At 32.8% G+C, this 14,154-nt stretch overlaps 2 protein-coding genes across 2 annotated transcripts in view; one reads left to right on the forward strand and one right to left on the reverse strand.

Annotated features, from left to right (window-relative positions):
- Nucleotides 1-4,987: 4,987 nt before the first annotated feature.
- LOC113771414 lies at nucleotides 4,988-8,220 on the reverse strand. The gene is made up of 2 exons (XM_027315995.1): nucleotides 8,010-8,220; nucleotides 4,988-7,914 (listed from the first exon to the last, which is right to left on the reverse strand). The coding sequence occupies exons 1-2, from the start codon at nucleotides 8,218-8,220 to the stop codon at nucleotides 4,988-4,990; spliced, it is 3,138 nt and encodes a 1,045-aa protein (XP_027171796.1).
- Nucleotides 8,221-8,555: 335 nt separating this feature from the next.
- Nucleotides 8,556-14,154, forward strand: part of LOC113771415 — a 16,626-nt gene continuing 11,027 nt past the window's right edge. Inside the window, exons 1-8 of the mRNA XM_027315996.1 lie at nucleotides 8,556-8,790; nucleotides 8,999-11,800; nucleotides 11,892-12,112; nucleotides 12,210-12,253; nucleotides 12,847-12,971; nucleotides 13,220-13,371; nucleotides 13,471-13,628; nucleotides 13,717-13,837. Of these exons, the coding sequence (XP_027171797.1) occupies nucleotides 8,556-8,790; nucleotides 8,999-11,800; nucleotides 11,892-12,112; nucleotides 12,210-12,253; nucleotides 12,847-12,971; nucleotides 13,220-13,371; nucleotides 13,471-13,628; nucleotides 13,717-13,837 (3,858 nt within the window). The remainder of the gene's footprint in view (nucleotides 8,791-8,998; nucleotides 11,801-11,891; nucleotides 12,113-12,209; nucleotides 12,254-12,846; nucleotides 12,972-13,219; nucleotides 13,372-13,470; nucleotides 13,629-13,716; nucleotides 13,838-14,154) is intronic.

The following is a 14,154-nucleotide window of genomic DNA, read 5'->3' on the forward strand; positions in this document are numbered from 1 at the left end:
GTGAAGAAGACAAAACTTTAGAGCCGACCATAACACAAAATGGACCTTCTTGTACGAAACAAATCACATGCACAATGAAGACAACTACAGCTTAAAAACGATTTACACAAAATCAACACACAACCAAGTGAAAAGATTTTTTGTATGTATATAAAAAAGAAGAGAATTTCAATCAATTAGAGAAAGCCGAATCAATGGTAACAAATACGTGAAAAACATGCCAAAAAAAAAAAAAACAACAGATGAAAGGGATTTTCTTGACGTCTTAGAAACCAATAAGAAATAATACTCTACAGCTCCAAAATTTTCTTACACACACAGATTCTCTGTACCTCCAAAGCATGATTTGTGCATGTTTTCCACGGACAGATTAAATAAATTTTAGTTTCAAACTCTGAAACAATTGATTTAACAAGTTTTAGTTTAAAGGCCAAGTTATTCTCCTATAAAATTTTTAACAACCTTACCTACAATAACTCCAAAAAACTCCTCAAAGTTTTTAATATACACACTTCAAAAATACCATAAAATACAAATAAATTTCACTTCTTTTCTTTCCTCTTCTTCCTGCCCCACATCAACCCACCACCACCTCCGGCGCCGGACACCTCTTCCAACGCCGGCCATCTCTTCCGGAAAAGGAAAAAGAAAAGGAAAAGAAAAAAAAATTGTACATCTTAAAATCTTTTTCTACAATTTCTATAGTAAATTACAGTAAAGTTTAGATTTTTTTACTTTTAAACTCTATTTCCAAACAGATTGTACCAAATTGATTTAAAAGACCCCACATCTAACAAGAACATAGAAAATAAAGAAAATAATAACCATAAAAAACTCTCATTAAGAAACAAAGAAATTTTTACCAAGAAAATGCTAGACGAGAATAAACTCTTACTAGGAAAATCCCAGAAGAGAAAAATTTATTTCAAAAGCAAAGACAAAACACAATTGGGAGAAAGACCAGGGGAACTGGAGAATGAGAGGTGGAGTTCGTTAGCTGAAGAAATTTTTGAAAGAAGAGGGAAAGAAGGGGTGAGCAAATGAAGAGATAAATACGAAGAAGTATCCAAATGCATATGCACTTGATTTCTACATGGCTTTTTCTATTTGTGGTCTGACGGCACGATACACATACCAAATAAAATAATGTAGTCATTATGAAATTCTAACATTATCATGCACCCAATAAACTGCGTATTATAAATGGATTGATCTTATGTACACTATCACCATTAGATATATGACACATGTATAAAATTTGAATTTGAAATTCAAACGTTACTCATGTGTCATCTATCTAACCATGATAGTGTATACATTGAAAGTGTATATGAAATTTATTCAAATAAATTGCTATCAATATAAACTTTTGCTGATTAGATAACAGTGGAACCACCCATTAACTAATTTAAAATTCACCATTAGTGTACTTCAGGTTAATTGTTCACTAGCATTGTAAAAGGTTTTAACATAAACCACAAAACAATTGAACGGATTAGTTGGTCATACAGTTAATAGATTTAGCATGGGGGGCAGGGATTTTTAAAAAGAGGGGGTGAACTTAAAAATATGGCAATTTTACTTTACGAGTCTAAATTTGAAAATTAAAAAATGCATGTTAATTTTTTGTGACTATATCGCTTAATATTTTGGTCTTTATAGTTAATCCGAAATCAATGTAAATTATTTTAAACCAAATTTCTATATGAAGAAGTTTTTTTATGATCTTAAGATGATTTTTAATAGAGTAATAATAAAAAGTAAGTCTACAAACCACAAGAAGGAAGCTATTTCCTCAATATTGGATCAAGATACATGATAATATATCAAATTCGTATAACTATTCATGTCTCTACCTTCTCATTTCTTATGTACCGGAAAAACGAACTTCTCTTTGCTTTAATACCAAACTAGTTTTGTACCCGTTCGTTGAACGGGAATCGTCGAAAAAAAAATATTAGTTAATTTTATAAAAATGTCGATATAAAATACAAATTTAATGTATAATCTATTATAACTTGTCTTAAGTATATTACTATGTGCGCATTGTAATATAAAATATTTTTATAATATAAATTTGAACATCTAATTCAGTGAGTAATGATTCAAAAATGAAAAAAATAACATTCAACAATACCATAACATTCAAAAACTTGAAAATAAATAAAAAAGTGCAGTAAATAGTATTAAATAATATTCTATTCTTCAGGAACTTGTTTTGATTTTTCTTCTGTTTGAACATTCTCCTCGATTTGTTCGTGCAAATCAGCATTTATTGATTTTTCATTATCACTGCATGATAGGAAAACAGGATAACTAAGTATAAAAAAATAAATGATTTATCGCATTCAAAGTTATGTATAATAATACGTAAAGATTATAATTTAAGAAAGTAAAATAGTATATTAAATCTACCTTCTCATGCAAATCTTTTTATGAGGATTCCCTTCTTCTGTGATTTTTGTTGAACCCTCTGATGAATTATTCATATGAAGTGTATTGAAATGCTGTTGATTAGAATCATCTGGTGTACTAATTGGGATCTGGGAAGAAAATACTTCAGGTTGGTATTGGTTGTTGGTTCCACCAATCTGATAATGATTTATCAAAATTAAAGGCAAAATATTATGTGAGATATAATATGTGAAATATAAGATAAATTTATTGCACATTACCTGTGAAAGCATGAAATTCGTTTCCCTCTCGAAATCACAGTGGAACCATCTAGTCACTGTAAATCTATTACTACCTTGTTCCAAATTGTAATTGTTCAACTTGATTTGGAACACAAAAGGTTTCCATGTGATCTTATTTATAATTGATGACACGATTTCATTGCTAAATCCTTCCTAAAAATGAAATGCATAATAGATTTTTTTTTGTTATACTATTCAACGGCTAAGATAAGTGTCGGATTGTCTACTATTATTAAAAACTTCTCAAAAATTAGATATAAGTTTACCTTGTTAAATTCTTCAAGAACAAAAGAAAGTTTGTGTTCTATTATTCTTTCAGCCTCTTGATCAAATATAACAAACCAAGCACTACCGGTTGCATCACTTGCCAAGACTTTTAACATATACCTGTATAAAAACACATATTCTAAAAGTTATATTTATGTAGATATTGTAGCAATTAAAATGATAAAAAATGTTAACACCTACAACATACCTCAATTTAGGATACTCCACATTTTGATTGCAAGCATTGCACACAAAATTAGATCCTTCTAATGTCACTTTTCTCTGACATTTTGGACATGCTTTGTAGTGCAGTTGACTATTGAAATCAACTTTCAGAATTGTCACTTTGGAAGTGTAAACCAATTCCTAGAGAAATGACCAATTTAAGCAGTCAATTTAAATAATTAATATTTTTAATTGTGAAAACTAATGTGCTATAATTGTAACTTGTAACTTTAATTGTACCTCTGTTTGAACACCGGCCATTATCTGATATATCTCTGATAAAAATTTTCGATTCTTGAACATTAGTTGCTGTATAGCTTCTCGCGTTTTTGGAGGATGTAAAACCTCAATAGTTTGAGGAGCAGTGCTATCAATGCTAATAACAATTTTATCTTAATTACTTATATACAATATATATGAAAATATTAAATAAACATTTAATAAAGATATATAGCTTTACCAATTCAAATAATCTGCAACTTCAGAAATATTTAGATTCATATATACTCGTGTGGCAGTTGTTGATGACAGATAGTATGAACCTGAGTAAGCATCAAATCGTGAGGTCCATTAAGAATGCTAATGAAAAGAAATAACAATATGTTTACTATGAGAGTTTCACTGATGTTTATATCATTACCTCTGAATTGTTTAACTGTCACTGAAGAGATCACCAACACTAATGGTTGATCAGACACCAAAATAGTCTCATCATTGAACTGATTCGATGTTGTTCCCCATAATGTGACATTAATGCTTTCACCACTTCAATATAAAGCACTCAAAATTAATGCTTGAATAGAAATTACTCAAAAATAATTGTTCAAATAAGAATATGAGCTAATCTTCATATTATAACTAATTTATTTAGCAGACTAAATTAAAAAAAAAGCAGCAAATACCTTTTATTGGTAATTGCAATATCTCGTTTTTTTACAGTTCCATTACTCTTCGAAACTTCATAGATCGGTCCCACTTTAGAAAGTCTTCCCACCACATCTATATTACACATAAATAAATAAGTATAACACATATAATTATCTAGGAATCACTACTTTCAAATGAATAAAACTAAAAGTAGTATTTATAAAAGTAGTATTTACCCTATTAACTTATTACGTCATACCTGATAAGAATGTAAAAACTTGACATCGTGAAGAGAGGTCATTGAAATCGATGAATTCAAATTTGTGAAATTTTATTGAACTCATTCGACCATCAAGCTTTTTCACCAGAGTTGTATAAAGTGAAATAAATATTATGCTCATTGTGCACAACATTCCAAGATTGTTTTCTTGGTGTCACTCTAAATTTCTCCAAAATATAGACATCCCCCTCAAGTAGTTGTGGTCGAAACCTTTGTACCAAATTTTTTGGTACAATAGCCACCATATGATTATCCTAAAACAATTCAAACATCACAGATTACGAAAAAATTGTCATGAAATAAACAAATTTAACTCAAATCAGTCATAGGTGGATGAATGATGGTACTTACATTTTCATCGAGTAGTACCATTTCAAGAGCAAACACATCACCAGTATTTGTGTTAATGGCATCCCACATGCGCGTCACTCTAACCTTGATTTTCTTCGAATCAAATCCCACAGTCAACTGATTCAAGAGCTTGTGGCTTGAATTCATTGTAACGAACTTGTGTCTGCTACCAAAATTCACCAACTTATAAAATAATTGCATATAGGTATCTAAACTAAATACTTCAATATATGATTAATAAGCGCATAAATAAAAACAAACAAAATTGCATACGCATGAATTATAAATCAAGCTTTAGAATTTAACCTATACCAATGCGTAAATTATCATATATGTCTCGATAAACAATATTTCTTGTACGACGATTTTCCGGATTTCGATCATCCTTGATCAAAAACTTCAATCCTTGACGGGAGGTTACTCGAGAAGCAGCAACGTATAATTGGCCGTGACTAAATACAGGTTTTGTCAAGTACACTCCAACGTTATCAAAAGTTTGGCCTTGACTCTTATTTATTATCATAGCAAAACAAACCTTAATAGGAAACTGACGTCGAATCATCACAAAAGGCCATTTTGAATCCGTAGGAGTCATGTCAATCCTGTGAATGAAAAATCTTGTCCCTATACTTGACCCTGTAATCATTTCAGCTTCTATGATGTTATCTCCCAGATTTGTAATTATCAACCGTGTACCATTGCACAGACCCCGACTCTGATTCATATTGCGTAGCAGAATAATTGGAATTCCAACCTTTAACTCAATTGAATGATTTGGAATTCCAGAGAATTTAAGTGTATTCAAAAACTCAACCGGGTATAAAGAAGCTTGCTCAAGTCCGCAATCAGAGGTGGGACAGATTCTATCAGCACTTAAGTATATCCTGGAATGGCCAGGAATGGATGATAGAATAACAGAATTTACTTCATCAACAACATCATTGGTCGGGGCAAGAATAGCTCTATTGCGAAGATATGAAGCATTATTATAATTAGCCAATAGATCAGGATACGTACTATCAATAATGCGGTGTATGCAGTCAGTATCCTGAGGAATGAGTAGATCATCAGGAATCTCTATCCAAGTAGATTCGTCTTCATCATCAAAGGAAATAGCTGGTAATTTTCCTTCACCCAAATCTAAAATCCATTTGCTGAATTCTTCTAAACTTTCAACAGAATCTGAATGCATGTCATTACCTCGTATACGCATATTCAAAGATAATAGATATAAATGACAATGACCCCAAAGCAAAGAAGATCGATTAATTGATGAAGCAACAATTTCAGTTCTACCCCCTTTGGGTACAACAGGAAGAATTTGCCTGAAATCACCACCAAGTAACATAGTTTTGCCACCAAAAACTTTGTGCGCAGAGTCAGGATCATGAAAGCGTAAGATATCCCTAAATGTTCTATCAACCGCTTCAAAAATATTTCGATGTAACATTACAGCTTCATCCCAAATAATCAATGATGCCTTACAAATTAACTCAGCCAATTGTGATCCCTGTGATATTGCGCAAGTAGAATCACCGTCTATAATTATAGGAATTTTAAATCTCGAATGAGCTGTCCTTCCACCAGGCAGCAATAGAGAAGCTATACCAGAAGATGCTACCACCAAAACTATTTTGCCTTGTGAACGTAATCGAGCAATTATAGTTCTCCACAAATAAGTCTTTCCTGTTCCTCCACTACCATAAACAAAAAAGAGACCACCGAGACCATAATCAACAGCATGAATGACTGCATTATACACTTGTAGCTGTTGCTCATTCAACCCACTTCGTAGTTGAAAGTGTTCTTGTGCAAGAATTTCCCTATTATAATTCAATTCCTCAATAATAAACCGATTTCGATTATCATTATCCAATAGCATATCAGGAAATGGGATTCCAGGAAATTCTTTCAAACTTCTACTATTTCGATTGAGAATTTTTTCAATTTCATAAAGTGCATAATTCTTTATTTGGGAATCACTGAAAGATATAAAATTATCTCCGAGTATACGACGTTGTCGATAGGATATGTCATCAGAAAGAAATTCCCAATTTTTCTCCCATAAATCTAATGGATTAGATACCTCACAAAATAATAACATGGTCACAAATAATTCACGTAATTGCTGACCTGTTTGCCAATTTGCTGCTTCTCTTATAGCATTATGCCATTCTTCATCACCACCCAATAATCCCAACGCTTGACATGCCGCTTTAAACGTTGGATGCACGACTCCGTTAATTGTCCTAATCTCCTCAAATGATCTTGGACCTTTGACAATGTTCAATAACATGCGTAAGTAGAATCTTTCTCCAGTTGAAGGATGAGCATAAAAAATTCTACCTATTGATCGACCAGACTTCCGTTTAACCCATTTTCTCAGCTTCTTTTTCCATGTCCATTGTGTAGGAAAATCTGCATAAGTCAACTGTTGAGCAGATGTATCTATGGAATTCGTTTTCATCCATTCAATGAACATTGTACTATGTTCTTCTGCTCTGTTTAATACTTCATCCAAAGGATCATTATCACCAAATAGCACTGGCTGTTCATTTGGAAGATGAAAATTTAATCTTTGAACGGCAATACTCCGATATTGGATGTCAAAATCAAATATTCTCCAGCAAGCCTCTGATGCTGATATATATCGGCAATCTAGATATTTTTTTATCTCATCCACTTCACGAACAACTCGTGTTCCACTCTGTCCATCAGTTGCATCATTTTCCTCAATGACAAAAGTGGCTCTATCATATCCTTTATTCACATATTTGAATAAATATTTTATAGACCTGCTTTGATTGCACAATTCAACACAAACATGTCCCCAATATTTGACAACCAAATCAACATTATGAGGAACGATCCATCGATTATCAATTTTCACACCAGCTTTAATACCTTCTCGTCCATTGTCCCTTCTCCTATACACTGGAAAACCTTTTTCATCAATTATTGTTTCGGTCTGAAAATATTTGGGATAATGTTTACTGCACTTTCCATTTTCCATACACGGTGACCTTGTATTAGCTGGTCCACATGGTCCGTGTGTCATAAATTGTAAAACTGCTTCATAAGCTATTGGATCAGTATTCTTATCTGGCAGTTCGGCTGAAATGATTCGATCAACATCTCTTGGTGTAGTGCACTTATCATCTGGATGTAAGAATAACAGAATATGCGCATGGGGCAACCCTCTCTTTTGAAACTCAATTGTATATAATGCTGTACAAAGTATAAGTATATGAAATGAAATGAGAATTTGATATAAATTAAATATTTTTGAAAAAATAAATAAAATATTTTGTTAGATCAAATACCTGCCATCACCTTGCCAAAATGCTGTCCATGTGTTAAATCATTCATAAATTGATCTAATTTTATGTGAAAAACACGTGCAACGATATCAGGTCGATCCACAACTTTTTGATCAGGTATCAAACTTATGCCCTTGCTGATTTCTGGCCAATTAGAATTGCATGTGAAAGTAATGAAAAGATCAGGAGGACCCATGAATCTACATATTGCCATTGCATCTTGATAATTTTGAACCATATATCTTGGTCCACCGGTAAAAGTTGAAGGCAAAACCAACCGTTTTCCTGCTGATGCAGGTGTCGTATCACCTCGTACGTATCTTGAATGTACGTATCTTGAACGCTGAAAGCTCCAAGCCAAGGCTAAGGGAAAAATGTTTAGTAACATATCTTGAATTTTTTTTTTAATTTTCTGTTTGTTTTGCCTTGGCTTGGAGCTTTCAGCGTTCAAGATACGTACATTCAAGATACGTACGAGGTGATACGACACCTGCATCAGCAGGAAAAAGGTTGGTTTTGCCTTCAACTTTTACCGGTGGACCAAGATATATGGTTCAAAATTATCAAGATGCAATAGCAATATGCAGATTCATGGGTCCTCCTGATCTTTTTATTACTTTCACATGCAATTCTAATTGGCCAGAAATCAGCAAGGGTATAAGTTTGATCCCTGATCAGAAAGTTGTGGATCGACCTGATATCGTTGCACGTGTTTTTCACATAAAATTAGATCAATTGATGAATGATTTAACACATGGACAGCATTTTGGCAAGGTGATGGCAGGTATCAAACTAACAAAATATTTTATTTATTTTTTCAAAAATATTTAATTTATATCAAATTCTCATTTAATTTCATATACTTATACTTTGTACAGCATTATATACAATTGAGTTTCAAAAGAGAGGGTTGCCCCATGCGCATAATCTGTTATTCTTACATCCAGATGATAAGTGCACTACACCAAGAGATGTTGATTGAATCATTTCAGCCGAATTGCTAGATAAGAATACTGATCCAATAGCTTATGAAGCAGTTTTACAATTTATGTCACACGGACCATGTGGACCAGCTAATACAAGGTCACCGTGTATGGAAAATGGAAAGTGCAGTAAACATTATCCCAAATATTTTCAGACTGAAACAATAATTGATGAAAACGATTTTCCAGTATACAGGAGAAGGGACAATGGACGAGAAGGTATTAAAGCTGGTGTGAAAATTGATAATCGATGGATCATTCCTCATACTGTTGATTTGGTTGTCAAATATTGGGGACATGTTTGTGTTGAATTGTGCAATCAGGGCAGGTCTATAAAATATTTATTCAAATATGTGAATAAAGGATATGATAGAGCCACTTTTGTCATTGAGGAAAATGATGCAACTGATGGACAGAGTGGAACACGAGTTGTTCGTGAAGTGGATGAGATAAAAAGATATCTAGATTGCCAATATATATCAGCATCAGAGGCTTGCTGGAGAATTTTTTATTTTGACATCCAATATCGGAGTATTGCCGTTCAAAGATTAAATTTTCATCTTCCAAATGAACAGCCAGTGCTATTTGGTGATAATGATCCTTTGGATGAAGTATTAAACAGAGCAGAAGAACATAGTACAATGTTCATTGAATGGATGAAAACGAATTCCATAGATACATCTGCTCAACAGTTGACTTATGCAGATTTTCCTACACAATGGACATGGAAAAAGAAGCTGAGAAAATGGGTTAAACGGAAGTCTGGTCGATCAATAGGTAGAATTTTTTATGCTCATCCTTCAACTGGAGAAAGATTCTACTTACGCATGTTATTGAACATTGTCAAAGGTCCAAGATCATTTGAGGAGATTAGGACAATTAACGGAGTCGTGCATCCAACGTTTAAAGCGGCATGTCAAGCGTTGGGATTATTGGGTGGTGATGAAGAATGGCATAATGCTATAAGAGAAGCAGCAAATTGGCAAACAGGTCAGCAATTACGTGAATTATTTGTGACCATGTTATTATTTTGTGAGGTATCTAATCCATTAGATTTATGGGAGAAAAATTGGGAATTTCTTTCTGATGACATATCCTATCGACAACGTCGTATACTCGGAGATAATTTTATATCTTTCAGTGATTCCCAAATAAAGAATTATGCACTTTATGAAATTGAAAAAATTCTCAATCGAAATAGTAGAAGTTTGAAAGAATTTCCTGGAATCCCATTTCCTGATATGCTATTGGATAATGATAATCGAAATCGGTTTATTATTGAGGAATTGAATTATAATAGGGAAATTCTTGCACAAGAACACTTTCAACTACGAAGTGGGTTGAATGAGCAACAGCTACAAGTGTATAATGCAGTCATTCATGCTGTTGATTATGGTCTCGGTGGTCTCTTTTTTGTTTATGGTAGTGGAGGAACAGGAAAGACTTATTTGTGGAGAACTATAATTGCTCGATTACGTTCACAAGGCAAAATAGTTTTGGTGGTAGCATCTTCTGGTATAGCTTCTCTATTGCTGCCTGGTGGAAGGACAGCTCATTCGAGATTTAAAATTCCTATAATTATAGACGGTGATTCTACTTGCGCAATATCACAGGGATCACAATTGGCTGAGTTAATTTGTAAGGCATCATTGATTATTTGGGATGAAGCTGTAATGTTACATCGAAATATTTTTGAAGCGGTTGATAGAACATTTAGGGATATCTTACGCTTTCATGATCCTGACTCTGCGCACAAAGTTTTTGGTGGCAAAACTATGTTACTTGGTGGTGATTTCAGGCAAATTCTTCCTGTTGTACCCAAAGGGGGTAGAACTGAAATTGTTGCTTCATCAATTAATCGATCTTCTTTGCTTTGGGGTCATTGTCATTTATATCTATTATCTTTGAATATGCGTATACGAGGTAATGACATGCATTCAGATTCTGTTGAAAGTTTAGAAGAATTCAGCAAATGGATTTTAGATTTGGGTGAAGGAAAATTACCAGCTATTTCCTTTGATGATGAAGACGAATCTACTTGGATAGAGATTCCTGATGATCTACTCATTCCTCAGGATACTGACTGCATACACCGCATTATTGATAGTACGTATCCTGATCTATTGGCTAATTATAATAATGCTTCATATCTTCGCAATAGAGCTATTCTTGCCCCGACCAATGATGTTGTTGATGAAGTAAATTCTGTTATTCTATCATCCATTCCTGGCCATTCCAGGATATACTTAAGTGCTGATAGAATCTGTCCCACCTCTGATTGCGGACTTGAGCAAGCTTCTTTATACCCGGTTGAGTTTTTGAATACACTTAAATTCTCTGGAATTCCAAATCATTCAATTGAGTTAAAGGTTGGAATTCCAATTATTCTGCTACGCAATATGAATCAGAGTCGGGGTCTGTGCAATGGTACACGGTTGATAATTACAAATCTGGGAGATAACATCATAGAAGCTGAAATGATTACAGGGTCAAGTATAGGGACAAGATTTTTCATTCACAGGATTGACATGACTCCTACGGATTCAAAATGGCCTTTTGTGATGATTCGACGTCAGTTTCCTATTAAGGTTTGTTTTGCTATGATAATAAATAAGAGTCAAGGCCAAACTTTTGATAACGTTGGAGTGTACTTGACAAAACCTGTATTTAGTCACGGCCAATTATACGTTGCTGCTTCTCGAGTAACCTCCCGTCAAGGATTGAAGTTTTTGATCAAGGATGATCGAAATCCGGAAAATCGTCGTACAAGAAATATTGTTTATCGAGACATATATGATAATTTACGCATTGGTATAGGTTAAATTCTAAAGCTTGATTTATAATTCATGCGTATGCAATTTTGTTTGTTTTTATTGATGCGCTTATTAATCATATATTGAAGTATTTAGTTTAGATACCTATATGCAATTATTTTATAAGTTGGTGAATTTTGGTAGCAGACACAAGTTCGTTACAATGAATTCAAGCCACAAGCTCTTGAATCAGTTGACTGTGGGATTTGATTCGAAGAAAATCAAGGTTAGAGTGACGCGCATGTGGGATGCCATTAACACAAATACTGGTGATGTGTTTGCTCTTGAAATGGTACTACTCGATGAAAATGTAAGTACCATCATTCATCCACCTATGACTGATTTGAGTTAAATTTGTTTATTTCATGACAATTTTTTCGTAATCTGTGATGTTTGAATTGTTTTAGGATAATCATATGGTGGCTATTGTACCAAAAAATTTGGTACAAAGGTTTCGACCACAACTACTTGAGGGGGATGTCTATATTTTGGAGAAATTTAGAGTGACACCAAGAAAACAATCTTGGAATGTTGTGCACAATGAGCATAATATTTATTTCACTTTATACAACTCTGGTGAAAAAGCTTGATGGTCGAATGAGTTCAATAAAATTTCACAAATTTGAATTCATCGATTTCAATGACCTCTCTTCACGATGTCAAGTTTTTACATTCTTATCAGGTATGACGTAATAAGTTAATAGGGTAAATACTACTTTTATAAATACTACTTTTAGTTTTATTCATTTGAAAGTAGTGATTCCTAGATAATTATATGTGTTATACTTATTTATTTATGTGTAATATAGATGTGGTGGGAAGACTTTCTAAAGTGGGACCGATCTATGAAGTTTCGAAGAGTAATGGAACTGTAAAAAAATGAGATATTGCAATTAGCAATAAAAGGTATTTGCTGCTTTTTTTTTTAATTTAGTCTGCTAAATAAATTAGTTATAATATGAAGATTAGCTCATATTCTTATTTGAACAATTATTTTTGAGTAATTTCTATTCAAGTATTAATTTTGAGTGCTTTATATTGAAGTGGTGAAAGCATTAATGTCACATTATGGGGAACAACATCGAATCAGTTCAATGATGAGAATATTTTGGTGTCTGATCAACCATTAGTGTTGGTGATCTCTTCAGTGACAGTTAAACAATTCAGAGGTAATGATATAAACATCAGTGAAACTCTCATAGTAAACATATTGTTATTTCTTTTCATTAGCATTCTTAATGGAGCTCAAGATTTGATGCTTACTCAAGTTCATACTATCTGTCATCAACAACTGCCACACGAGTATATATGAATCTAAATATTTCTGAAGTTGCAGATTATTTGAATTGGTAAAGCTATATATCTTTATTAAATGTTTATTTAATATTTTCATATATATTGTATATAAGTAATTAAGATAAAATTGTTATTAGCATTGATATCACTGCTCCTCAAACTATTGAGGTTTTACATCCTCCAAAAACGCGAGAAGCTATACAGCAACTAATGTTCAAGAATCGAAAATTTTTATCAGAGATATATCAGATAATGGCCGGTGTTCAAACAGAGGTACAATTAAAGTTACAAGTTACAATTATAGCACATTAGTTTTCACAATTAAAAATATTAATTATTTAAATTGACTGCTTAAATTGGTCATTTCTCTAGGAATTGGTTTACACTTCCAAAGTGACAATTCTGAAAGTTGATTTCAATAGTCAACTGCACTACAAAGCATATCCAAAATGTCAGAGAAAAGTGACATTAGAAGGATCTAATTTTGTGTGCAATGCTTGCAATCAAAATGTGGAGTATCTTAAATTGAGGTATGTTGTAGGTGTTAACATTTTTTATCATTTTAATTGCTACAATATCTACATAAATATAACTTTTAGAATATGTGTTTTTATACAGGTATATGTTAAAAGTCTTGGCAAGTGATGCAACCGGTAGTGCTTGGTTTGTTATATTTGATCAAGAGGCTGAAAGAATAATAGAACACAAACTTTCTTTTGTTCTTGAAGAATTTAACAAGGTAAACTTATATCTAATTTTTGAGAAGTTTTTAATAATAGTAGACAATCCGACACTTATCTTAGCCGTTGAATAGTATAACAAAAAAAAATCTATTATGCATTTCATTTTTAGGAAGGATTTAGCAATGAAATCGTGTCATCAATTATAAATAAGATCACATGGAAACCTTTTGTGTTCCAAATCAAGTTGAACAATTACAATTTGGAACAAGGTAGTAATAGATTTACAGTGACTAGATGGTTCCACTGTGATTTCGAGAGGGAAACAAATTTCATGCTTTCACAGGTAATGTGCAATAAATTTATCTTATATTTC

Source organism: Coffea eugenioides, chromosome 5, assembly GCF_003713205.1.
Source record: "Coffea eugenioides isolate CCC68of chromosome 5, Ceug_1.0, whole genome shotgun sequence".
Taxonomy (NCBI): Eukaryota; Viridiplantae; Streptophyta; class Magnoliopsida; order Gentianales; family Rubiaceae; genus Coffea; species Coffea eugenioides.

What these genes read in the sequence shown, in the direction of transcription:
- LOC113771414 (XM_027315995.1), bottom strand. Translation starts at nt 8,220, where the DNA reads ATGGCAATATGTAGATTCATGGGTCCTCCTGATCTTTTCATTACTTTC. An exon ending in TTTTGGCAAGGTGATGGCAG is followed by an intron (nt 7,915 to 8,009) that starts GTATTTGATCTA and finishes TACTTTGTACAG; the next exon opens with CATTATATACAATTGAGTTT.